This window comes from Odocoileus virginianus, chromosome 28 (assembly GCF_023699985.2).
Source record: "Odocoileus virginianus isolate 20LAN1187 ecotype Illinois chromosome 28, Ovbor_1.2, whole genome shotgun sequence".
Classification (NCBI taxonomy): domain Eukaryota; kingdom Metazoa; phylum Chordata; class Mammalia; order Artiodactyla; family Cervidae; genus Odocoileus; species Odocoileus virginianus.
This window is the reverse complement of record NC_069701.1, coordinates 4,918,840-4,944,803: the sequence shown is the minus strand read 5'-3', so window position 1 is coordinate 4,944,803 and position 25,964 is coordinate 4,918,840. Positions and strand designations below refer to the sequence as shown.

The 25,964-nt window shown below is 37.6% G+C and overlaps 1 protein-coding gene across 1 annotated transcript in view; it reads right to left on the bottom strand.

The window, feature by feature from the left end:
• NOX4 (NADPH oxidase 4) overlaps nucleotides 1-25,964 on the bottom strand; it is a 177,373-nt gene that overhangs the window by 111,506 nt on the left and 39,903 nt on the right. The window contains exons 5-8 of the mRNA XM_020883024.2: nucleotides 24,161-24,258; nucleotides 18,950-18,977; nucleotides 11,742-11,814; nucleotides 9,560-9,640 (exon numbers count right to left, since the gene is read on the bottom strand). Coding sequence (XP_020738683.2) covers nucleotides 9,560-9,640; nucleotides 11,742-11,814; nucleotides 18,950-18,977; nucleotides 24,161-24,258 — 280 coding nt within the window. The remainder of the gene's footprint in view (nucleotides 1-9,559; nucleotides 9,641-11,741; nucleotides 11,815-18,949; nucleotides 18,978-24,160; nucleotides 24,259-25,964) is intronic.

Here is a 25,964-nt window from a genome sequence, read left to right as displayed (position 1 = left end):
TCGTGTAAGACTCTGTGTGACCCCACAGACAGCAGCCCACCAGGCTCCCCTGTCCCTGGGATTCTCCAGGCAAGAACACTGGAGTGGGTTGCCATTTCCTTCTCCAATGCATGAAAGTGAAAAGTGAAAGTGAAGTCGCTCAGTCATGTCCGAATCTCAGCAACCCCATGGATTGCAACCTACCAGGCTCCTCCATCCATGGGATTTTCTAGGCGAGAGTACTGGGGTGGGTTACCATTGCCTTCTCCAACTCTTAGAGAGACATTGTAATTGATTAAGTGCTCTGTCGCCATCATCTTCAAATGCTTAACAATTTATTATCAAGGGGCCCTGCATTTTCATTTTGTAGTAAGCCCTGTAATTAAATATCCTGCCACAGACTCTGTGCGGCTGGCAAAACAAAGCCTTGGAATCTAAGGACCTAGGATCGAGATTCAAATCTTCCTTAAGTGTGCAAAGTAAAATAGGTCATTCTAATAAGCTTCCTCAGCTGAGAGATAGTACCTGTTATCCTCTACTTAATAGGTTTATAAAGGAAAGGCCTTTGATCTCTTAGGAAAGAAAAAATATGTAAGCATCCAATATTTGTTACTATTTCCTTTGCTTTCAGGCTTTACTAAAATGGCAGTGTGGGATAAAAGGATTATTCCACATTTCAGAAAAACACTGATGTACTGGAAATATTTCTTATAATAAATTTAGCCCTTGTTCCTTCTCCTTCCTCCCCAAACTTCTGACCCTATACCTCTAGCCAGAATCATTTGTTATTATAAATAAGGCCCCAGGAGAAAAACCTAGGTTAAAATTACATGAGAAAGTATTCGGTCTGAAGTTCACTATTTCTATCCTCAAAATGGGGAGAAAGTAAACTCACAGTTTAGAAGATTAAAAATTCATTAAGAGGTGTAGCTTGTAGCATAAATTGAGCTTCCCTCGTGGCTCAGTGGTAAAGAATCCACCTGCCTGGTCGGGAGACCTGGGTTTGATCCCTGGGTTGGGAAAAATCCCCTGGGGAAGGGCACGGCAACCCACTCCAGTATCCTTGTCTGGAGAATCCCAAGGACAGAGGAGACTGGCAGGATACAGTTCGGGGGTCACAAAGAGTCAGACACAACTGAGCAGACATGCACACACACACACATACAGTAAAAATCAATTTATGTACATGAAAATGTCTTAAATATATTACTTATATCTATCTATACATATGGCATCCTTATGACAAGAAATACCCCATAATCTCAATTCCCACCTTTACCTGGCTTTCAGGATAAGATATCAACAAAAGTAAATAAATCATAAGACTTTAGTTAGGAATTATTACACAAAAAATCATTTTTACCTAAGAATGAAAATAAATCCTATGAATGGGAAATTACAAATGGGAAAAATACATACATATCTAAAGGTCATAGTTGTATAGAACATTATATTTACTAACATATGGAAAATATAAATATATGATGGAAGGGGACTTTGGATTGCATATAACAAAGACTTACTTTCTCAGAAATTTTATTCACCCTATATACTTTAAGTGAAAAATTAAAAACCAAAAAGTGAAAGAAGAGGAAGAGATAAAAATTTTCTCCCACAATCCAAAGAATTTTTAGCCACAGAGGCACACAAAACTCTCCAATAAAAATATGCCAGTCTACAATACAACCAAAATAGTCAAGACTTCAAAGCTAATTCCTCTGGCACATGAATTGATATTCTTGTTGCCATAATAATTTATTATCTAAACAACACTACATGTAAGTGACAGGCCCAGAATGGCAAGCCAAGTTACATTTAAACAAATACACAGATTATTTTTATTGCTGTCTGCAATACTTTAATATTTGAAGAAAATTGTAAGGGCCTAGAGGGACAACACATTCCTAGATAAAGGCCAATTAACACAATTCCATGTAATCCGGCAAATACTGAGCGAATGATGACTTGTGAAAGGAATTTCACAGATAAAGATGAGGAAGAAAGAGTCCTATCCTAACCAACAAGGGCCTACTGTAGAGCCCATGGAACTCTGCTCAATGCTGTGTGCCAGCCTGGATGGAAGAGGGGTTTGGGGGAGAATGGATACATGTATATGTATGGCTGAGTCTCTTTGGTATACATCTGAAACCACCACAACATTGTGAAGCGGCTCTACCCCCACACAAAACAGAAAGCTTTTTAAAAAGGAAATAATCCTATCCTCAAAAAACACTACAATTTACCTAGGACATATCACCCTGCTGTATTTTTTTTTCCTCTTTTGTATTCTAACTCACAGATGTATAACAGGCTGTAGGCTGCACTGGGATTTTCTTCTATTCAACTACAACTTCAGCTATCACCTGACTTTCTCCCTTTTACCTAAGGTTTTCCATTCATGCATATGTGTGTGCTGAGTTGTGTCTGATTCTTTGTGACCCTACGGACTGTCGTCTGCCTGGCTCCTCTGTCCATGGGATTTCCCAGGCAAGAATACTGTAGTGGGTTGCCATTTCCTACTCCAAAGGATCTTCCCAACCCAGGGATCGAACCAGTGTCTCTTGTATCTCCCACACTGGCAGGTGGATCCTTTAGCACTAGTACCACCTGGAAGCCTATTAATATTCTCCTATTGTTGCTGTTTTTCAGTCGCTAAGTTGTGTCCAACTCTGCGACCCAACGGACTGCAGCACACCAGGCTCCTCTGTCCTCTATCCCCCAGAGTTTGCTCAAATTCACATCCGTTGAGTCGGCGATGCTGTACCACTTTTGCTTAACCTACAGCTTCCGGGCCATCCTTTCACGTGGCTTTGCCAAGTTTCCATCTGACATTCTAAGAAGGGCAGGTGCCTCTCCCCAGGAAGAAAATCCCACAAGCCTCTCCTCCCTCCACACCAGAGTGAGTAAAAGGAGACCTCAGTTCAAGTGCTTCTACGAGAGAAGATTCTTGGGAACCAGCAACTTCTAACACTTAACTATGTTGCATAATTTCCTCCTCCTGAGGGCATAGCAGAAGAAAGATAAACCAACACAATAAGCCTCATCTCATAAGTATTTGTCTGCCCCAAGTTAACTTCTTGACTTTTAATTCCTATGAGGTTGACAATGCCTCTGGTTCACTGTCATTGTTGACAAAGCCTGTGTTCCTTGGATTTAAAGAATAAATGTTTTTAGAAACATGCTCATAAAAAACCATTCCTTTCAAAGTTTCTGAAAAAATGATTTAAGCAGAATATAAATCATGCTCTACAACAAACTCATGCCAGTAAGTAGTTACAAATGGCAGAAAGCTATGTTTTAAAGAATAATTCAGGTATCACTTATGTATAATAATAAAATATGGTCTGAAAAGTCCAGCTGGCTCAGTTATTAATATTTACTATTATCTGGCTCTCACTGTCATCCACACATCTGAGGAGGACCTTCCCCCTTTCTTTTCCAGAATTCTCACATAATATTTTCGCCTCTTATGTAAATAAAAAGTAAAATACAATTACCACCCACGCAACACTTCCTAGAGCTAAAGCCAGTGGGAGTGCTGACTGTCTTAAAATTGAGAGGCTAAGGTGGCAAATCTCATTTACAACGCGTTCCCCCCATGTGCTTTTCAAAGGAGTCCGGTGAGGCTCTAGGCTGAGACTCTGTGACATTCATAATTGCTTTTCCCTCCAATATCCCTTTTACCAGCAAGTGAGAATGGCAGTATATCTCTCCTCTTGATGAGTTTTTCAAATGAAAATGAAGAAAGAAACATCCAGTTACATTTATGTCTAGAAAGAGGAAACATTTTTGGCTTTTCAATATTTTTCCTGAATGTCTTCTGAATTGAAATATCTTTAAATACAGTGCAAAAATAGCAATCTCCTATAAAAGTGTACTAAAAATGAGAAAAAAAAATTCCTTAGGGGAAGGTTTGTTTTAGAGTCCTCAAATCTTTATAATTAAAATCTATTGCCCTCTTGAGGGCTAACAACATTATAAAGATTGTTGCCCTTTCAAGGAATATTCTCTGATCTGCTAAGCAATTTTCATTACATGTTCACCAGATTACTTTGCTGATAGGAAAATCTGGGCTCTTGAAAAAAAAATGTGTGTTTATAAAAAAAAAAAATTGTTCAACCAATTAAATGTGGAGTTTCTTCCTTACACAGCTATTTGTATTAGTGCAAGTATAATTTTTTTTCTGCTAACATTTATTCAGTATATCTATATTCTGCCTACATTGCTGCATTCACTTATTTAAACCTATGAGACAACTCTATCATATAGATATTTTATTATTAATCCCATGTAATGGATAAAAAAGAAAGGACAAAGTATCTGGCAAGGTCCTACAGCTAGTAAGTGATGTAAGCTCTTAATTACCATGCCACTCATCTCCTAGGGAAAAAAATAATGTATTTAAAAAATCCATTTAATCACTGAAAAAAAAATTGAGTTTAGTGTATATGACATATTCTTTTTTAGGGTGCCAGGCAATAGAAATGCTTATAAATACTAATGGGAATAAATCAAATACATAGGCAAAAAGAATAAAAACTAGGTTAAGCTAAAGGCATGCATAATCAAGGTAACTGGGCTTCTCTCGTAGCTCAGTTGGTAAAGAATCTGCCTGCAATGCAGGAGACCAGGGTTTGATTCTTGGGTCAGGACGATCCCCTGGAGAAGGAAACGGCTACCCACTCCAGTATTCTTGCCTGGAGAATTCCATGGATGGAAGAGCCCGGCAGATTACAGCTCATGGGGTCAAAAGAGTCGGACACGACTGAGCGACTGAGCACACGGCAGACAATCAAGGTAACTGGATCCTAAATAATATTGCGAGTAATATTTTGAGCAAAGCTAAGGCTTCCACTTAGCCAATTTAGACTGCATACCCCAGGAGCACCACATTTAATTTCAATTTCCAGCTTTAAATGGGATACAGGGAAGCCATGCCAATAGCCAGCTTGATTTAGTAGTTAAGAATGTGGGCTCTGGAATCTATTTCAAAAGAGAAATAACTTCATAAAAATTAGAGCTTTCCAAAAACAGAATGGGATTTTCAAAATTAGAAATTTACTTAGATATATTGTAGGGAGACTGAAAGAATCTTGGTCAAAATCATCTTTTGAACTTTCTTCAAAACAAGATTTTATAAAAATAAAATTGACTTTAGAAAATTATATAAAGCAATTGTTCCTCCTTATAAAAGTCAACAATTTCAAATAGCTTCACTGTTGAATTAAAAAACTGTCTACAATTTCTAGCCCATGTTCATCCTTCAATTTTCTGAACTACTAGAATCCTGGAAAATACAGTATGCTTACACTTGGAAAATATGTAGTTTAAAACTGCCTTTAGCACTTTCAATTGATTTTTTTTAAATTTCAAAATAATAACCAATGCTTGGAGACTAAAGCTTATATATTACATTGTTCTTCTATACTCTATTATTTCACTTACCACATTGATGGAGAAAAAGCAAATGCCCAACAAATAGTGAGTGTCTGTTCAAATCTAAAGCATACTCTACCAGGCACTTCAAAATAAATTCAAGAAGCTTGTTTTGAATAGCTGTACTTTACTTGTATAACCAAAAGTTAGAGAGTAAAATTAACAAGCATTTTATAAATATATACCTAAGTCTTCAACATTGGTACAAATAATAGCTTCAATAGATTTAGTTATAGATAGACCTTTTGCAATAAAAAAGAACATTTTGAGAAATGGTCCATTTTGAAAAAGCTGTAAGATTTATCAGTAGTAGTTTTTACCCCATACCAGAAGCGTAATCTATGTAGCTTTATTAAAAATTAAACTTGACAGAATTACAAACTTTTAGTTAGAAGATGAATAAATTCAACAGATTTGACTTACAGCACAGTGGCTACAATTAATAATACCATATTGTACACTTGAAATTTGCTGAGAATAAATCTCAAGTGTTCATACCAGAAAAAAAGGTAACTATGTAATGTGATAGATAAGTATTAATTTGCTTGTACACTTTAAATATATTCTATTTGTCAATTAAAAATTAAACTTCATAAAATATGTATACTACAGAATGCTTAGAGTATTGTATATTTGTTGCATGACACATTTCAGTATTAGAATAATTGTTTTCTTCATATTTATCTATAATATGCAAAGAACTATTAATTCAGTTGGTATAATAGATTAAATATATAAGTCATTCTGTAGATGTGTTTGGTTATTTCTTTATATAAATTAAAGTCACTTTCTGTTTATGACCCCTGTTCCACAAAAGTAAAATCAAGATTTAAATATATATTGCATTTCCCCCCAAAATGGAGAAAGAACTCTTAATACTCTCTAAACTTCAGAAGTCTAGTCTATTTAAACTCTTGAACCTTTGAAAAGTGACTCTATTTGAAATACAAAGAAACAGATCTTTTCAGAACTTTAATTTAGTACAGCTTAAAGGCAAAAAATGCATAACTAATTTTACCAGCAAGTTATCGTATTTTTCTCTAATCTGTTATAGCTAGAGAAAACAAGCCCAGGTAAATCAAGATATTAAGCTTTAAAAATAAAAGCTTAAGACCCTATATAATAGGCTCTATGTTCATCCACATCATGAGAACTGACTCAAAGGCGTTCCCCATTATACAGACTGAAGTAAGTCAGAAAGAGAAAAACAGATACATGGAATCTAGAAAGATGGTACTTATGAACCTATCTACAGGGCAACTATGGAGCTGCAGACATAGAGAAGGACTTACGGTGGTGAGGGGATGGAGGTGGCGGGACGAATGGGGAGAGTCACATGGAAGCATATATACTACCATGTGTAAAACAGATAACCAACGGGAATTTGCTGGATGACTCGGGGAACTCATAACAACCTAGAGGGGTGGGAAGGGGTGAGAGGCTGGAGGGGGCTTCAAGAGGGAGGGGAAACATGTATTCCTACGGCTGACTCATGCTGATGAATGGCAGAGGCCAACACAATATTGGGAAGCAATTTTCCTTCCATTAAAAATGAGTAAGTTTGGGGAAAAAAACTTAAAACCAAATTTTTAGAAGCACTGAATTCTCTGAAAAAAAAAAAAAAAAAACAATAAACAATAAAACACTATGGGTTTTTGTGTCAGAATGCCTGGATCTGAAAGCAGGATACATCAGTTAAGCAAACTTTAGCAAGTTATGTACTCTCCCTAAACCTAATTTCTTATGTAAAGGGTGTTTAACAGTATCATTTATCCTTATAAAACTATAATCCTTTAATAGTATAAAGCATCTAAATCATTTTGAATTTGTGCTTGGCATACAGTAAACATTATGCAAATGTTTTAAATTAGTATTATCATTAGTAGCACATCTGTTTAGTCATAGTCCATTTTTATGATAATAGCCCTGGACAACCAAGCAAGCCATTTAAAGAACAGAATATAAAGCAGATTTTCTCTGCCAAGGGCTTTCTTGGTGCTACAGAATATGTTAGCCCCACAAGGGAAATGAACAGAACCCAGAGGTTCCACTGACTGCAGCCCTCTTCCCTATGTGGCAGCCACAGCTAGCTGGAAGTCAGGATTATGTGCGGCCACATATCTGTGTGTGTGTGTGTGTGTGTGTGTGTGTGTGTGTGTGCACGCGCGCGCGTGTTTTAGCTCTCAGTCGTGGCCTACTCTTTGTGACCCCATGGACTGTAGCCTGCCAGGCTCCACTATCCACGGGATTCTCCAGGCAAAAATGCTGGAGTGGGTTGCCATTCCCTTCTCCAGGGGATCTTCCCAACTCATTGACTGAACCCGGGTCTCCTGCATTGCAGGCAGATTCTTTTTTTTTTTTTTCTTTTTTTTTTTTAATTTATTTTTTTTTTAATTTTTTTTTTCCATTTATTTTTATTAGTTGGAGGCTAATTACTTTACATCATTACAGTAGTTTTTGTCATACATTGGAATGAATTAGCCATGGATTTACATGTATTCCCCATCCCAGTTCCCCCTCCCACCTCCCTCTCCACCCGATCCCTCTGGGTCTTCCCAGTGCACCAGGTCCGAGCACTTGTCTCATGCACCCAACCTGGGCTGGTGATCTGTTTCACCCTAGATAATATACATGTTTCAATGCTGTTCTCTTGAAACATCCCACCCTCGCCTTCTCCCAGAGTCCACTATCTGAGCCACCACAGAAGCCCAGCCATATGTCTAATGCTCTACAATTATATGTTCTAGAACCATGATGCAGAACAGACTAAACCAGGACCTGGGAGACAGTACATCAGGACATGGGAGACAGAGGTCCATAAAATGCTGACATCTACACCAGTCGCCTCCCAAATTAGAGGAAAAACATTTTGAACATGCAGCTTGAGATAAGTGTATCATTTATGGGTAACATTTACTGTACTGAGAAAGTATATTATAAAACATTCTGAAGAAAAAATTAACAGCAGGCCGGAACTTTGCTCCACATACGGTCTCCCTGGAAACATCCGGGTTATGACAAACAAGAAGTGACAGCTGTGTTACCAGTCAGCAATGTTTGTTACCGAAGGAACACATCTGGACGAGGAGGATGCTGACTCAGCTTCCTGATGCAGTGTGTGCTAGCAACCAAGAGCATCCCTTTAGGAAAGCTGGATCGTCATCAAGAGGCTGATTCCCGTGGAGCACGAGCCTTCCCCAAGGCGAAGTAGCCCTTATCTACCCATATGATCTCATCTTAAAACTCAGTTACTATATAGGAGGTAATGCAGAGAAGGTGGAAAACGGTTCCTGAACATCTAGAGGGACTCCCACTGAAGAAGCATCTGACATTATCCTACTGACATTCTATTTCCGGTCCTGTATCCTTCTACTAAACCAAGTGAATCTGGTGCTGAACAATAGTGTCATACTAGTGTGTGTGTTAAAACCACAGATCCACTATGTTGATCATACAATGTACATACACAAAAAGTAATGTGTATGTACATACACATAATGAATTATTTTAAGCACCATACATTTGAGTATACTGCTTGGGTCCATGTACATTTCAGAGTATTTGGGGTATATTCTTTGTAACCACTTGGAAGCTATAGCTTTTCCCTCTGTGATTTTCTGGTGTTTTTCACAGATGTTTTTCTTTGGTCCTTGTAAATCTTTGGCTTTCTCTGCAAATACTAGTGCCCCTAGGACTTCTTAAACTAAAAATTGGTAACTCCATTGTTATAAACTCTAACAGCAAAACAAGGAATTCCTGAAAATTCAAACATTAAACACATTGAAGTTCTTCACTTCCTGCTCATTTTCTTTTAAAGTTTATCAAGATATAACTACAATAGTATACATATATCCCTTCCAATGAAATTTTTTTTTAAAAAATTAGAAGAAAAGATATAATTATAGAAGGCTTTAAAATCTACAACATTGTGGGAGAAGTAATTTTGTCTTTCCATTTTAATATACTTTTAGGCTAGTTTCATTAAAACATGCTACGTCCAAAATAGAACAATTCATCCCACTCGACACTACCCTCAATTCCAGTAAGCAAACAATTTTGCCATTTCCTATGAAAATTTCTATAGACTTATCTTTCATCACCCCATTTTAAAGCACATGTGGTTTTTAAAAGTTATTAAACTTACCCTGATACATGTAACATCAGCAACATGTAGAAGACAAAGAAGAGATTATGAGTATACCAGAAGATGTCATAGTTAGAAACTCTGAAAAAAAAAATAACTTAATTTCAATTTCACTTCCTACTCCATCTCGATAAAACAAGCAAGCGTCCTTTCAAATACATGTCACTACTGAAAGTTGAAATATGAGTTCATCTGAGATTTATTTATTAATATCAACATATTAGCATACCATTGCAGAAAACTGAAGAAATTATAAGCAACACTTTATCATCTTGAAGATTATTTGCATTTCAAATAAAGGTACACAGAAAAAATTAAAATCAGGTGTTTATTTTTAAATTATTATGATGTAAGGCTAAGGAGCAGGCAGCAGTCTGCTAACGTGTACTACTGCTGCCTTTATCTATCAATATTCTCAACTTTCAAATGATTTAAAAACAACTAATGTTTCTATCCTAATATGTATTTTGAGAGTAGTTCAAAGGAAATTCAGATGGAGATAAAGTAAATAAATGCTCATCAAGATTTTATATGATTTTTCTAGACAGTACATAACTTTAAAACCTTGTGTTACTGCCCTGGGGGAAGACCAAGATTTTAAAAAGGGAGGAGTATAATCAACACAGCCTATAAAATAAGTAAAAAGACTATCAGTTACTTATTTCATATACCTGAGTGGATGTTCATATATTAGACTCAGAGGTGGAGAGAAGCTACCTGAAAAAAGCTTAGATGATTCTCATACAACCCCCAAAACCTTTTAGAACCCCCAGTTTAGGCAATAACCAATATAGTCACATCTACTCCAGTCACAGATTGCTACCACAAACAAGATCCGTAACACCCTTTTAATATAAACTTTCTTGCATAGATCTGATTTTTTTAATCTAAATTTCTAAAAGTGGAATTACATCAAAGGACACACACTGTGCAAGGTTTTTGATATACACTCCCCATTGCTCTATAAAACATGTTTATCAATCAAGAACCCAATCATAGAAGTAGGAGTGCCCATCTCCCCGAACCCAGACTTGACTTCATACATCTCCAGTATCTTGGAATAGGGTATTATTTCATTTGTGTGTTACTTGCTTTCAATTCTTCTGTGACTTACCTGTTCACAGTAATTATCCATTTCTACAGCATATTTCTCAACTGTTGCAAGTAAACCTATTCAAATTTAAGAACATGCTAGTTCCATAGCAGGGCTTCCCAGGAGGCACTGCTGGTAAAGAACCCGCCTGTCAATGCAGGAGACATAGAGACACAGGTTCCATCCCTGGGTCGGGAAGATCCCCTGGAGGAGGGCATGGCAACCCACTCCATGTTCCTTCCTGAAGAATGGAAGAGGAGCCTGGTGGGCAACAGTCCACAGGCTCCCAGAGTCAGACACGACTGAAGAGCTTAACAAGCATGCAAAGCTCCATGTAGGTGTAATAATTTTCCCAGTAACATGTTTACTTTCCAATTTTTATATGTATATTGACATTCAAGAGTTTTAGTTTTCATATTTTTAGATAGCTAAATATTTCCTATATTTCCTTGTTGATTATGAGCACTGATAAATATAACTTAAAGTTTCCTCCAAATCTTCAGTGGTGCAATTTTTCACAGTTAACTTTGTCACTGAGCTAGAATTTCATTCACTTAAGCCTTCCTTTCCTCACAAGCTTGTAATGGCACCTTATTGACTTGGCAGGTTCTCACATATGGCAAAGTTCTCTTCAAGGCTTTCTACCAACTATCACTTAGTTCAAGGCCTTGGTCATTTTTGCAAGTAAGTCTTATTCTGCTTTTATTAATTAAAGTATAGTTTTCTTATAATATTATATTAGTTTCAGGTGTACAGTATAGTAATGCCCTATTCTAAGTTATTGAGGCATATTTTTTTAATGTTTAGTAAACCACATCTTCCTTTTATTCCACTTGGGAATATTTACTTGAAACGTCCCCATACTCAAATCCTTCTCACTCAGAAATTTGACTGAAAGATTTTTCCGAAACAGGAAATTATATGTAGAAATGTCTCTATTTCCCTTTGAGTTACACAGGAACCAGAATACTGCATCAAGTAAGCATTTGGGTTAATCAAGACACTTTCTACATATGAAAATGAAGATAATCTGAAGGAAATCTAAATAGTCTGACCAAGAAGCATCAAAATAATGGCTCTGACACTCACCGTATCGCATATGTTGAAGCTGTAATCATCAAGAACAGCACCAGTACCATGCAGACTCCTGTCAGGCCAGGGACTATAAAAATATACATAAGTACATTTTAACTTAAGTCATACTGAGAAAAAAGGTACAAAAAATTATTACCTTAAAATTCAAAGTACTAGGCTGCTCTGTGGGAAGCCTAATTGAAATCATCTATCTCCTAGCATGTTCTCTGTCAAAAAAAACTTTTTTTTTTTTTAATTAGCATTAGTTTCAAGGTACTTAAGACAGTAGAATCTTTTCCACCTTTAACAGAAAAGTCCCTTTTGGTATTTTCAAATATTCCAATCAGAATGGTGACTACATTCATACTTTTACAGGAACACACTATAGCAAACATCAATAACTAATGCAACAGAACACAGTTGACATCCAACATCCTGACTGTTTTGGTTTTCTCCATCAGAGTCAATGTCAAATAATTTCTTTTGGACTTCACTACCTAGAAAAAATTTCCAGAAAAAATAAGCAAAACCTGAATCTTTCTAAAAACCACAACTTCAAGTGCAGAACAAAACATGGTGAAAGTGAAGAAAAAAGTTACAGTGCTGATTTTTTAAGAATACTCTCAGACATAATCCCCCTTAGAATGGAAAACATTTTAAAATCAGTGTTTCTGATATTACATAACACTTGTTCTTAAAAAGAAAGCGTGCAAACATGTCACTTTACAAAATTAACACTGGTTTAATAGATTGCTATAAACCTAGTATTAGCTCATAGAGGACATCCAAAATGAATAGGTGATATGCTATATCAAAGAGTGAAAAATCACAGTAGTCTCATTTCTTATTATCTTATTACTATCAAATAAAATATTGTCTATAATTTACCTTTATTTACTCTTACAATCATATGAGCAACAATAAGTACTAAATGACCTAGCTAAGAAAGTCCATCTCAAATCTTTCTAGAAAAGGAATGAAAACAATTCTGTCTCCAAAAGTACAGACACCTCCCCACTCTTCTTCTTGACAAGGAAGCACCTACGAAACAGAAGGCCCATCAGGGAACAAGAGCCATCAGCAGAAGCAAACAAGCTGGGGGCGATACCAGGGCAATGCTGACATGCATCATTAGGATCACAGAGGGTGTAGGATGGTTGGAAAATAATACTGGAAATTCCAATACGGTAGAGACAAGTTTCCACTTGTAAAGGGCCACGTGAGAAATAAGGAGTCAGTCTATGGGGCTTAATACTTGAGTACGCCCTCCTTTTCACTCTTCCCAGGACACAGATTTGGAAGCCTAACAAAACTTGCCTTTCCCTGATGTCCCAATCCAAATCATCTGCCCTCTAACTTCTTTCATAGGGCACTCCCTTTCCTATTGTCTCTCCCATTGCTTTACCTCCTAGGGGTAACAGAAGAGCAAGATAAGTACACTAGTTCACACGAAAGGATTAATAGCACTATTTAAAAAGAACAGCAGGCCTACAAAATGACCAAGCCTTTCTTCTTCCAAACACTTATCCCCCCAAAACACAAACATATCCACCCCAAACTTGTCCAAAAATATTCATTAACCACTTTAATACTCAAGGCCTATAAACAATTCAAATCTCCATCAACAGATGGATGAATAAATCATTATTTATTGTGCCTGAAAAATTAATCAGCAGTTTAAAAAAATGACATATACCTACGCATATGAACCCAGATGAACCACAAAATTATTAGTATGAGTGAAAAAATCAGACTCCCCCCACAAAGAACCCTGAAAGAATAAAAGCTCTATGATTTCTTTTATACAACATTCTAGAAAATTCAAAGCATTCTTTAGTGGTAGAAAGCAGATCCATAACTAGGAGGGGTAGACAGCAGGATGCATTACAAAAGATCACAAAATATTTTTAGAATGATGGACTTATTTGTTATCTTGATTTTGATCATGGTTTCTTACGTATATACATATGTCAAAAGTGATCAAATAACATACTTTACATATGTATAATTTAGAGTACTTCAGTTATAACTCAAATTTAAAGAAGAAAAAAGAGAGAAGGTCCATCTCTCTGGCTCCAAGTAATTTAAAAAATCCATATCTGCCCAAATGAATAAATAAATGATAGAATGCCAGATGGCTCTATAATGTGAAATTTGTGGTTGGAGAGGCCTTTCAAGTAATTTCATGAGGCTTCATGAATGTCTACTGTGTCTACATACAAGGTTTCCTGTATATAGTCCTGAACGTGCCTAAATTAGTTTTAGAATGTCTGCAAATCACTTCATCAGGACACCTGAAAAAATGGAGCATGTTTAGAATAGAGGTATAAGTTCCAAAGGGTATTATTTGAACATCAATTCTTTTAGGTATTAATTTCCAGTGATCAAAAATGCTATAACTATTCCTTGAAGAATCACAGGGCACATTAATGTAAATTTTCTGAGAGGTACTAAAGTCAAGAAACCAGCTTAAATTTGAACAAATACTTCCCCAAACATTGAACTCGAGCATTCCTTTTAGAGCAGACCATGGAAAACACATTAGAAAGACTTAGGGTGAAATAGTTGACCTCAGCCATTTGAAATCAAGATGAAATAGAAGCCTCAAATAACCTAGGCCATATGTGTATATCCTGGAATTATAGCCCTGTTACTATCCCTTAAGTCAAATCCCAATCTCACTGAATCACATCTGTAAACTAAGGAGAATCAATTCAATGCTTTTTAATATTCTTTCAGATTTAAGAAGTTATCTTTCTTTTTAAAAGAATTCATTTTTCCTTTCTCTCTTCCAGAAGTACAAAAATTACAGAGTTTGCAATTTATAAAGTAATAGACTTCATAGCAATGAAGAAAAACTGACTTATAATTAGCAATGAGAAGAAAAAAATTACAATCAAAGTGGTCCAAAAAAATGGCGGGATGGGTAACCTAAAAACCAAAGAGGAGAGAGCGGGGGAGATAAATTAGGATTTAGGGATTAATATATGTACATTATTATATATAAAATAAGTAAACAGCAAAGACATACTGCATAGCACAAGGAACTATACTCAGTATCTTGTAATAACTTATAGTGGAAAAGAATCTGAAAAAATATATATTACATATACACAAACACACACATATACATATACACACACATATATATGCATGTATAACTGAATCACTTTCCTATACACTTGAAACTAACACAACATTGAAAATTAACTATACTTCAGTTTTAAAAAAGCTAAGATTTTCTGTCACTGGAATTAAACAGAGACTGGCCTACAAATTATCTAGAATGTTGCAGAGACTATGTAACAAGTAGAAAAGTGTAAAAACAAATGACTTTTCTACAAATGACCCAATTTCATTCATTTTTAAGGCTGAGTAATATTCCATTGTATATATTATATACTACAACTTCTTTATCCATTCATCTGTAACATTTAGGTTACTTCCATGTGCTGGCTATTATAAATAGTGCTGCAATGAACACTGGGGTATGTATGTCTTTTTTTAATATTTATTTATTTTAATCGACTGTTTGGTTTACAAAATTGGTTTCAATTCTGTCATACATCAACATGAATTACCCATAGGTGTACATTCTTCCTGGAGAAGGCAATGGCACCCCACTCCAGTACTCTTGCCTGGAAAATCCCATGGATGGAGGAGCCTGGTGGGCTGCAGTCCATTGGGTCGCTACGTATCGGACACGACTGAGCGACTTCACTTTCACTTTTCACTTTCACACGTTGGAGAAGGAAATGGCAACCCACTCCAGTGTTCTTGCCTGGAGAACCCCAGGGACGGGGGAGCCTGGTGGGCTGCCGTCTATGGGGTCGCGCAGGGTCGGACACGACTGACGCGACTTAGCAGCAGCAGCAGTGGTACATTCTCCCCCTCATGTGTCTTTTTGAATTATGGTTTACTCAGGGTCTATACTTATTAGTGGGCTTCCCTCATAGCTCAGTTGGCAAAGAATCTGCCTGCAATGCACGAGACGCGGGTTCGATTCCTGGATGGGGAAGATCCCCTGGCGAAGGAACAGGCAACGCACTCCAGTACTCTTGCCTATAGAATCCCCATGGACAGAGGAGCCTGGCAGGCTACAGTCCACGGGGTCACAAGAGTTGGACACAACTTAGCAACTAAACCACCACCACTCCCAGTAGTGGGGTTGCTGGGTCATATGATAGTTCTAGTTTTAGTTTTTAAGGAACCTCCACACTGTTCTCCATGAAAGTGTTAGTCTCTCATTTGTTTCTGACTCTTTGAGACTCCACGGACTGCAGTCCACCAGGCTCCTCTGTCCATGGAATTCTCCAGGCAAGAATACCAAAGTGGGTAGCCAAGCCCTCCTCCAGGGGATTTTCCTGACCCAGGGATCAAACCCAGGTCTCCCTCACTGCAGGCAGATTCTTAACCATCTGAGGCACCATAGTGGCTGATTTACATTCCCATCAGCAGTGCAAGAGGGTTCCCTTTTCTCCACACCCTTTCCAGAAACCAACACAACATTATAAAGCAATTATGCTCCCTTTAAAAAAGGCCAAGAAAATGACTTTTATCCATTCAGGGACTACTTTCTGGGCATCTGTATTGCACAGTCAAGTGCTAGAGTAAAAATGAATTGTGCTCTAAAAGAAATCTCAGTCCAGTGTGGGAGACACGATAAGCAGGCAACTGCAACGTAAGGTATTGAGTGCTGAAAGAGAGCCAGACATTGAGTATTTTCAAGGTACATCAAAGGGCATCCTAACCTAGCCTTGGATAATAGCTCAGCCAAGTCCCAATAAACTAGCCTCTATTACCACACATATCCCAAGAGTCAGGAAGCACAGATTAGAAAGTATTGGGCTAGTCTAAGTTCACTGGGCAGTCACTTAGCAAAAGAAGTACACTGTGAACTCTCAGTCTTCAAGTTTTAAAGCAAAATCTATACTTGCTTTCTTAGGGAAAAAAGGGTTTATTACGTTTACTCTTATTGTTTTTGATCTATGCATATTAGGTTAATTAGTAGCCCGTAAAATGAATGACTGCACTACATTGCCATTTATAGATGAACTGAAAGATCATTTTCATCCCTACCCAGATGTAGTCAGAAATATACCATCTTGTATTCATCATCCTGTTTTTACCAAGATAATTGGAGACATAACTGTGTTTGTTTATAAGGGTTTTTCTAATTGAAATTGGATATTGAGCATTTTATTCTCATCATACAAGTACTACCAAATTTGGAGATATGTAGCATGCATTTTTAAATGTTTGAATAATTCAATCTATTAAATTTATTCTATAAGTTCCTAATTGGAATGTTTCTAACATTTATTTAGTGAGTCAAAATACCACAGACGAGCTTTAGCATCATATTTAGGGGGATTGGGTCTGTGTTCCTGGGAAATAGATGGCACTTGATGAAAAGTATAGTATTTCTTTCATCAAATTTTATGGAACTGGGCCACCAAAGTGATACCGACATGCTGATCTGGGGCAGTTCAAGTTGCTTGTATTGAGAGAAACTCCACAAAATGTTTTCTCTGCATGCTCTGCGGGTGGCCCTGTTCCACTGTGAAGAAACTGATTTCAAGTGGAAAACAACATATACGTAGGTAATAAATTATTCTACAGTATATGGAAGGAAGCCAATTATTCATAGTATTTTACCATGTATCTTTAGGGGCCCAAGCCAAGAAGGGATCAGCTCTGCTTAGGGGAATTAGGGAGAAACCTGTGCATAATGGGGTATGTCAACTGACACTTAAAGGATGAGTGAGAGTTGAACAGGTGAAGAAAGGAGAGTAAGAGAGGAGGTAAAAGGTAGGTAGTGGTGAGAAGTTATGCTCAGGAATATAATCAGATGCTCAGTAAAGGTAAAACAGTACTGGGAAGGTTAATAAAACACATTGCCAGGTCCCAACTTGGTCTCTCTCTAGGGTGAAACCAGGAATTCGTGTTTTTAAATATAATATTACCTCTATTTTGCCCAACACACTCATAGGAACTTTTGAGAAAGAATACAGGATGATGGTATTTCATGTTAGGGGTACAGATCACCTACTTATAAGCATTAATTTTACTAAGTTTCTTAATGTAATATCTTTGTCATATAAGAGATTTTTTATGTTTTTATAAGCTAAACTTTTTAAAGCATTTCTAATGTTTCATCTATATTCTATGCAGTAAAAGAATATTAAAACAAAGTTCTTATTTATTTCTCTTAAATTGATCCATATGAACCAAAAAATACATTGACTCATACATAAGGTTTTATTTTTCTGCTTTTCCTCCATTCTGTTCTCATCCAATTCTTAATGCTTTAATGAAAACATGCTTTCAATGAGCAAAGTTGTAAACAAAACTAAATGGTGTTCCTAAGGAGAAAACTGTGAAACATGTACTTTGCAAATGGAAAAAAATTATAATGTATAGGCAGAAAATATATATTATAAATATGTAGATGTGGCATGAAAGGGAAAACACCTGAATTATTATTTTTCTTCATAAGACTGATGAAAAAAGAAACAATGCATTTGACAGAGCCATGTCTCAGTCCTGTATGCAATTCTGATCCTTAATGAGACAGTACAGCCAAGACTCTATGACAGACCACCTCCCATCCACAATCATCATGTCTCTGAAACAGGTGCTAAAAATCCCCCACATACAGTCTCCTTTTCATTATTATAAATGTAAGATTGAGACAGAGAAAAAATAACTAGAACTGTACTAACACCAGGGCCAAATTCTGAGATGTTCAAATGCACTTTAACAAATAGTCTAGACTGAGATTTTACGGACAACATGTTTACTTATTTTAGCGACTGTTTCTCCTCTTCCTTATAGGTTTTAAGATCAGAAAATGTCCTACTAAATTACTAAATATTAAGAACTACACTGATACTCAGAGTGCTTGGTGTTTTTTCTCCAAAACTTCAAAAACAAAAACTCATTCCCTCTGTATTATCTCCAATAGTACTTGTCATAACAGCGGGCACATGGCAGCCACTCCTAAGCCCAAGGTCTTATATAATTTCCATTGAAAAAATATATGAAAGGCAAATACATTTGCTTAATTTTACTCTTCATTCCTTTGAACCCTAGTGGTTCGCCCTGGCCCTTGGTTTCATTGAAACCTTATGCTTGAACAGTTGTTTAGCATAAACATTTCCCATGTGGTATTTTGGCATATATATAAACACAGTATAGAAGCTGCAGTGATAACAACTTACCAGTTGTGAAGAGCAGTTTTCTAGGATCCTGAAAAAAAAAAGAAAAAAAATGGCTGAAAAATAAAACACTGATGAACACAAAATTCTGCAAGGAGTCTGTGAGCGATAAGAGCCATGTGTTAGGCATGTAGGAAACTGTCCTCCCAATGGAAATAACAGATTCAATTAAGTTTCATAATGTTTTTACAATGCTAGAGGAGATTATGGTGGTGGTGGTGTTAGTTGTTCCGTCATTTCCTACTCTTTGCGACCCCATGGACTGTAGCCCACCAGGCTCCTCTGTCCATGGAATTCTCCAGGCAAGAATACTGGAGTGGGTTGCTATTCCCTTCTCCAGGGGATCTTCCTAACCCAGGGACTGACTCAGGTATCCTAATTTACAGGCAGATTCTTTACAGTCTGAGCCACCAGAGAAGCCCAGAGGAGATTATCATACATACAAAATCCAATTCCAAGGAACGTATCCATTTGAAAAGGGAAGAATATTGGTCAGAAGGTCCAAGCTTTCATCTTAATGGTCAATTATAGGATAGCAGGAGTGGCCTGAAGCCCACCCTTTGATCATTCTGGGATTCAATACTTTTGGCTATAATGTGGAAACATTAATATATGCTCTGTCTACAACCGCCAACTACACCTATGAAGTCGCTCAGTCATATCTGACTCTTTGCAATCCCATGGACTGTAGCCTTCCAGGCTCCTCTGTCCGTGGGATTTTCCAGGCAACTGCACCTAGCAAGTGTCAAAACAGTGAGAATCAAAAAAGTAATAAAATATATGGAGGGGGTTATGTTGTGCAAATTCAATGCAGAGAATACTGAGAACTAAAATGTTTCAAATGCTACTGTGAAAAGTAGTGATAATATTCAAATAAGGAAGACAGCTTCCTTCTAATTAGAAATACATTAATATTGTTACTGGAATATTTCCTTTAAACTATATCCCCATGGTATAATGAACTGAAATCAATTCCCTTCTCTCTTCTGGAAATCTTAGATCAATGCCCAGTAGAATGTGGATTAATTTTTTATCCAAAGGGGCCTAATACTGTACAAGTTATGAATTACTTTTCTCATGTCTCCATTGAATCTGTGGCCAGACCAAGCTATATACAAAGTAGGAAGCCATTTAAATAATTTCAGGGACCCTCAATAAGGACCATTTGCCCAAAAATAGCTCCTCACCCAGCTTAGGTTCAATGGCTTCTAGTTAGAAACATAGCATTAAAAACAGGACTAAAGGCTAATCTAAAGTATCAAAGTGTCAGTTGCTCAGTTGTGTCTGACTCTTTGTGACCCCATGGACTGTAGCCCGCCAGGCTCCTCTGTCCATGAAATTTTCCAGGCAAGAATACTGGAGCGTGTAGTCATTCCCTTCTCCAGGGCATCTTCCCGACCCAGGGATCGAATCCAGGTCTCCTGCATTATAGGCAAATTCTTGACCATCGGAACCACTACTACTGCTGCTGTTAAGTCACTTCAGTCGTGTCCGACTCTGTGCAACCCCATAGAGGGCAGCCCACCAGGCTCCACCGTCCCTGGGACTCTCCAGGCAAGAACACTGGAGTGGGTTGCCATTTCCTTCTCCGTCTGAACTACTAGGGAGGCCCATAATCCTGAGGAACCTAATACATAAACAACTAGGAAAAACACAAGATAGACTGAACAAAGTGGTAATACCAGAAATATGAATAATTAGCTGGGAAACCTCAGAAGATGAATAAAACTGCTAGGGAATGAAGACGGGGTGTAAGAGTAAGAGACTGTTTCACAGATGACAAGATGAGGCCAACTGAGCTATTGCATTAGGAATGTGCCACCCATCACAAACTGGAGAATGAAGGGGTCCCTGGGGACGTGGAGAAAACAAGAGTGTAAGCACACAGCAAGAACACAAAAGCATCCTTTCCAAAGACAAGTCACAGAAGAATACAACTGTTCATATATGTATTATCTCTCTGTGAATGTGTGTGTATTTTTTCATCTTAATCTAGTACATGGCCTGATACCTACCAGGCACTCAAAAATATTTATTAAAAGAAAGAAGAAGGGGAGAAAGACATGACTGAAGAAGCAAAGGAAGGGAGGAAAGATGGGGGAAAAAAGGAAAATGTAAATTAAAATGAATTACTATTTTTCATCCATCTTATCAGCAGTATTTTTTAAGAAACAAGTGAGGTGTAAAAATAAGCATTGCAATAAAATTGGTAGAGTGTATCAACTGGTGAAGGTTTCTTGGAAAGTAATTTGTCCAACAAAACTAAAAATGTGTGTACCTTTGAAACCAAAATTACTTCTATAAATCTGCCTAGCAGAACTGTACAAAAAAAAATAAATTTATTAGCATGCAGTTTATGACAAAAACCTGGAATCAGCTCAACATTCGTGAATAAGAAAATGACTAAAAATAAATTATGGTATATTTGTATGAAGAAGATGAGGTATATGTATACTTTCTGATACAGTAAGTCACAATACATATATTTACAAACTGCTATTGCTAAAGAATATATATCATAAAATACTACTCAAAAGAAGAAAACATAAAATCATTACCTGTGGCTATTTTTGGAGGAGAAGCTTTCACTTTCCACTTACTTGGGAGTTCTAAAATATTTTTACATTAAGCCTCTATCTCTCTTAAACTGAAATAAATTTAATCCTAAAATCCTAGAAATCCTAAAATGACTAGAATACTGGCATCTTAAGAAAAAGTATATTAAAATAAAATGATTAAATCATTACAGTTATTGAAGACATATGAATTATAAAGCAGAAGAGAGAAGGAAAGAAGGAAAAGATTAAAAAAGAATTTTCATTAAGATACAAGTAACTCCATATGACCAGGGCAAGTGATGGAAGATAGGGAGAGATACGGGGATCTCTCTGGCATGAAATCATTACATGTGGAGCTTCCACTGGCATGCTAAGGAGCTGGACTTCTCCATGGTTCTTCATGCCAGATAGACTCCTGCAAGGCAGGAGACCTGTGTTCAACCCCTGGGTTGGGAAGTTCCCCTGAAGGAGGGCATGACAATCCACTCCACTATACTTGCCTGGAGACTCCCCAAGGACAGAGGAGCTTGGTGGGCTACAGTCTATGGAGTCACAAAGAGTTGGACATGACTGAGTGACTAAGCACAGCACATAACTCTACAATCACCTGGTGAACTTTTAAAAACGTTAGTTCAGTTGCTCAGTCGTGTCTGACTCTATGTGACCCCATGGTCTGCAGCACGCCAGGCCTCCCTGTCCATCACTAACTCCCAGAGCTTGTTCAAACTCATGTCCATCGAGTCGGTGATGCCATCCAACCATCTCATCCTCTGTTGTCCCCTTCTCCTCCCTCCTTCAATCTTTCCCAGCATCAGGGTCTTTTCCAATGAGTAAGTTCTTTGCACCAGGTGGCCAAGTTATTGGAGCTTCAGCTTCAGCATCAGTCCTTCCAATGAATATTCAGGACTGATTTCCTTTAGGATGGACTGGTTGGATCTCCTTGCAGTCCAAGGAACTCTGAAGAGTCTTCTCTAACACCACAGTTCAAAAGCATCAGTTTGTCAGTGCTCAACTTTCTTTATGGTCCAACTCTCACATCCATATAAGACTACTGGAAAAACCATAGCTTTGACTATATAGACCTTTGTCAGTAAAGTGATGTCATTTACTTTTGAATATGCTGTCTAGATTTGTCATAACTTTTCTTCCAAGGAGCAAGCATCTTTTAATTTCATGGCTGCAGTCACCATCTGCAGTGATTTTGGAGCTCAAGGAAATGAAGTCTGTCACTGTTTCCATTGCTTCCCCATCTATTTGCCATGAAGTGATGGGGCCAGATACCATGATCTTCATTTTTTTTAATGCTGAGTTTTTTCACACTCCTCTTTCACTTTCATCCAGATGCTCTTTAGTTCCTCTTCGCTTTCTGCCACAAGGGTGGTATCATCTGCGTATTTGAGGTTATTGATATTTCTCCTGGTTATCTTGATTCCAGCTTGTGCTTCGATCAGTCTGGCATTTCGCATGAGGTACTCTGCATATAAGTTAAATAAGCAAAGTGACAATATACAGCCTTGATGTACTCCTTTCCCAATTTGGAACCAGTCTGTTGTTCCATGCCCAATTCTAACTATTCCTTCTTGATCTGTATATAGATTTCTCAGGAGTGAAACTGACCTGCATACAGATTGCTCAGCAGTGAAAAATATTAGGGGCTGCCTCTAACCCAGGTCAACAAAATCACACTGGTATATTAAAAGATACTAGTATAGTTAAGGGATTTATCTAGGGCTACTTGTTATTTTGGTTTAATGATTTATGTCCATGATTGTTTGTCATTACTTTGGCCTTTGATTTGTCTTGGGAGGGAGGTCAAGCACATGATCAGTGGTACGAATCTAGAGAACTCTGGTGATATGTAAGGGGAAGACGGAGTGAGGAGAACAATCTATTAAGTCACTACCAAACTGAGCAGAATAGGGCGGGGCTCTGATCACATGGGACCCTGAACATTTTGGTGTTGATGCAGCCTTGGCTTTGGGAACCAAAGGCAACCCGAGGTCACCGTGAGAGTGTCAAGCAACAGAGACCTAACTAGGGCTGTGCACATTCTGTTTCTTGGTCCACCTCGGCTCCCTGCACATATAATTTCACTTTATGGGCAGCTTCATATGGAGAAGAGCAACCCTAAGTTAGATAGTGCCCCCTATAGAATTCAGCCCAAGGTCACCTATTATAAGGATTACAAAACAAAATAAAACAAAGTAAAGCATTAAAATTCAATAATATTTTTAAGTCAAATCAACTAATGGTCTAGGATCATCAGTCAACTTTCTATTCTGCCCTTTTCCTCCTCAAGCAGAGTATGAGTTCCTGGAGGATTTTTACCATGTGTTGGCACTGCCAATAGCCTCCACTGAGTGATGGGAATTAGACAAAACTGTTGGGAGGCAGAAGGCTGCCTGAGTGGCAACCATGTGAACACCGCAGAACGCAATAAGTAGACACTATCCGAACTTTCAGGTTCAGCAGGAGAGACTGTGAAATAGTAATTACATATATTTTCTGTTGAAAAGGAATAAAACTCAACTTGACAAGTGCATTTTAAAAGCACTCAAAAGGAGCAGCAAGGTACAAATTTTCTGCGAAAATCACAGACCCTCATTAGTCATCTCACGACAAGTGAAAGGAAAATGAGAAGACAGAGGCCACCCACCTCCTCTCGGTATCTTGCTGCGTTCAGTTCGACAAAATCCTCACGGTAGTTCACTGAGAAGTTGAGGGCATTAACCAGGTGGGCGGCCACGTGCACACCTACAGAATCACACCAGTCAGTGGGGTTTTCAGATATGCTCAATAAAGGGGAGTTGGTTCCTCTCCTTACACAAACACAGGGTCACACTTTGACAACCATGTAGGCAATAAAATGTTCAGTTAAAAGGGAAGTCTTAAAAGCACAAAGAATCTTACTTATACACAGTTTTAGCATGAGAAATAATGTAAAGAAACAGAATTTTCAAAAGCCGAAATAAAATAACCCTAATAAGTCAAGAGTTAGAAATACACCAACACACACTGACAGACATACGCACACATATGTGTATAATAATACAGGAATTTATTTATTCATTTAAGCATCTCCTGAATACAGTAACCACCACCCCCCCTTACTCATTGTTTCACTATCTGCAGCTTTAGTTACCTGTGGTCTGAAAACATTCAGTGGAAAATTTCAGAAATAAACAGTTTAGAAGTTTTAAATTGCATGCTGTCCTGAGTGTGATGAAATCTCTGGCTGTCCCGCTCCATCCCACTTGGGACACGAGTCATCCCTTAGTCCAGCACAGCCCACCCGTTGGCCACTGAGTAACGGGCTTGGTTATCAGATCCACAGTCTGAGACACTGCAGTACTTGTGATCAAGTCGCCCTCGTTTTATTTAATAATGGCCCCAAACGACAAGAGTAGTGATGCCAGCAATTCAGATATGCCATAGGAAGCTGTAAAGGTGAAAAGGTGAACGTTTCTTTAAGTGAAAAGGAGAACGTTTCTGACTTAATGAGGAAAAGAAGTTCCCTATGTTGATGGTGCTGAGATCCACAGCAAGAGGGAATCATCTATCCCGGAAACGGGAGAGAGAAAAGGATTTTGTGCTCAGTCTGCTATTACACCCCAAACTGCAGAAGTGACCAGCCGCAGCGCATATTCAGTTAAGATGGAAGAGCATTTAACTGGTACAATAAGGTACCTTGAGAGAGAAGAGGATCACATTCATTTAGTTTTTATTATAGCATATTGTTACAATTGTAACATTAGTAATTATTGCTAATCTTTAACTGTGCCTAATTTATAAACTAAACTTTATTGCAGGTGTGTTTGTATAGGAAAAAACAGTACATACAGGATATATAATCACTGATTTCAAGCATTCACTGGAAGTCTTGGAAAGTATTCCCCATGGATAAGGGGGAACTGCTCTATTATATATTTCCCAATCTTTCACCTCTCCTATAGCACCAAACCTGTTATATATTTTGTATACTTCACTGACACTCAACCTAACATAAAAGCCCATGAAAAGGCTTTTAACCAGTCAACATTTTTCACAGTCCACAGATTCAAGACATAGTGTTTAAATCCAATAGCAAAAGTGTAGTTAACAACTTCATAGGACAAAAACTCAGGAAGATAATAATCACCATTTAATAACCTGCCTACAATGGTGTGCTAATGAGTAGTCAATTGACTCAGAGCTTACACCAAAGAGTTAGGAAATTACTAGAGAGTGAAGAGAAATTCCTTTTGGCATTGTCAGAAAAAAGAAAATTATTATGAGGTTAGAGAAGAAAGAAGCAAATGACTTTTTGCACAACACTATAATAGCCTCCTCCCTTCTCAAGCTTTCCTTGTAGATGAAATAAGGTTAAAATTAACGGCACATTACAATGTACTGGAAAGAGCAACATTTAATTAGTTAGAAAACCTGTTTTCTTGCCCACATCATTTGCCTGCTAATGCCTC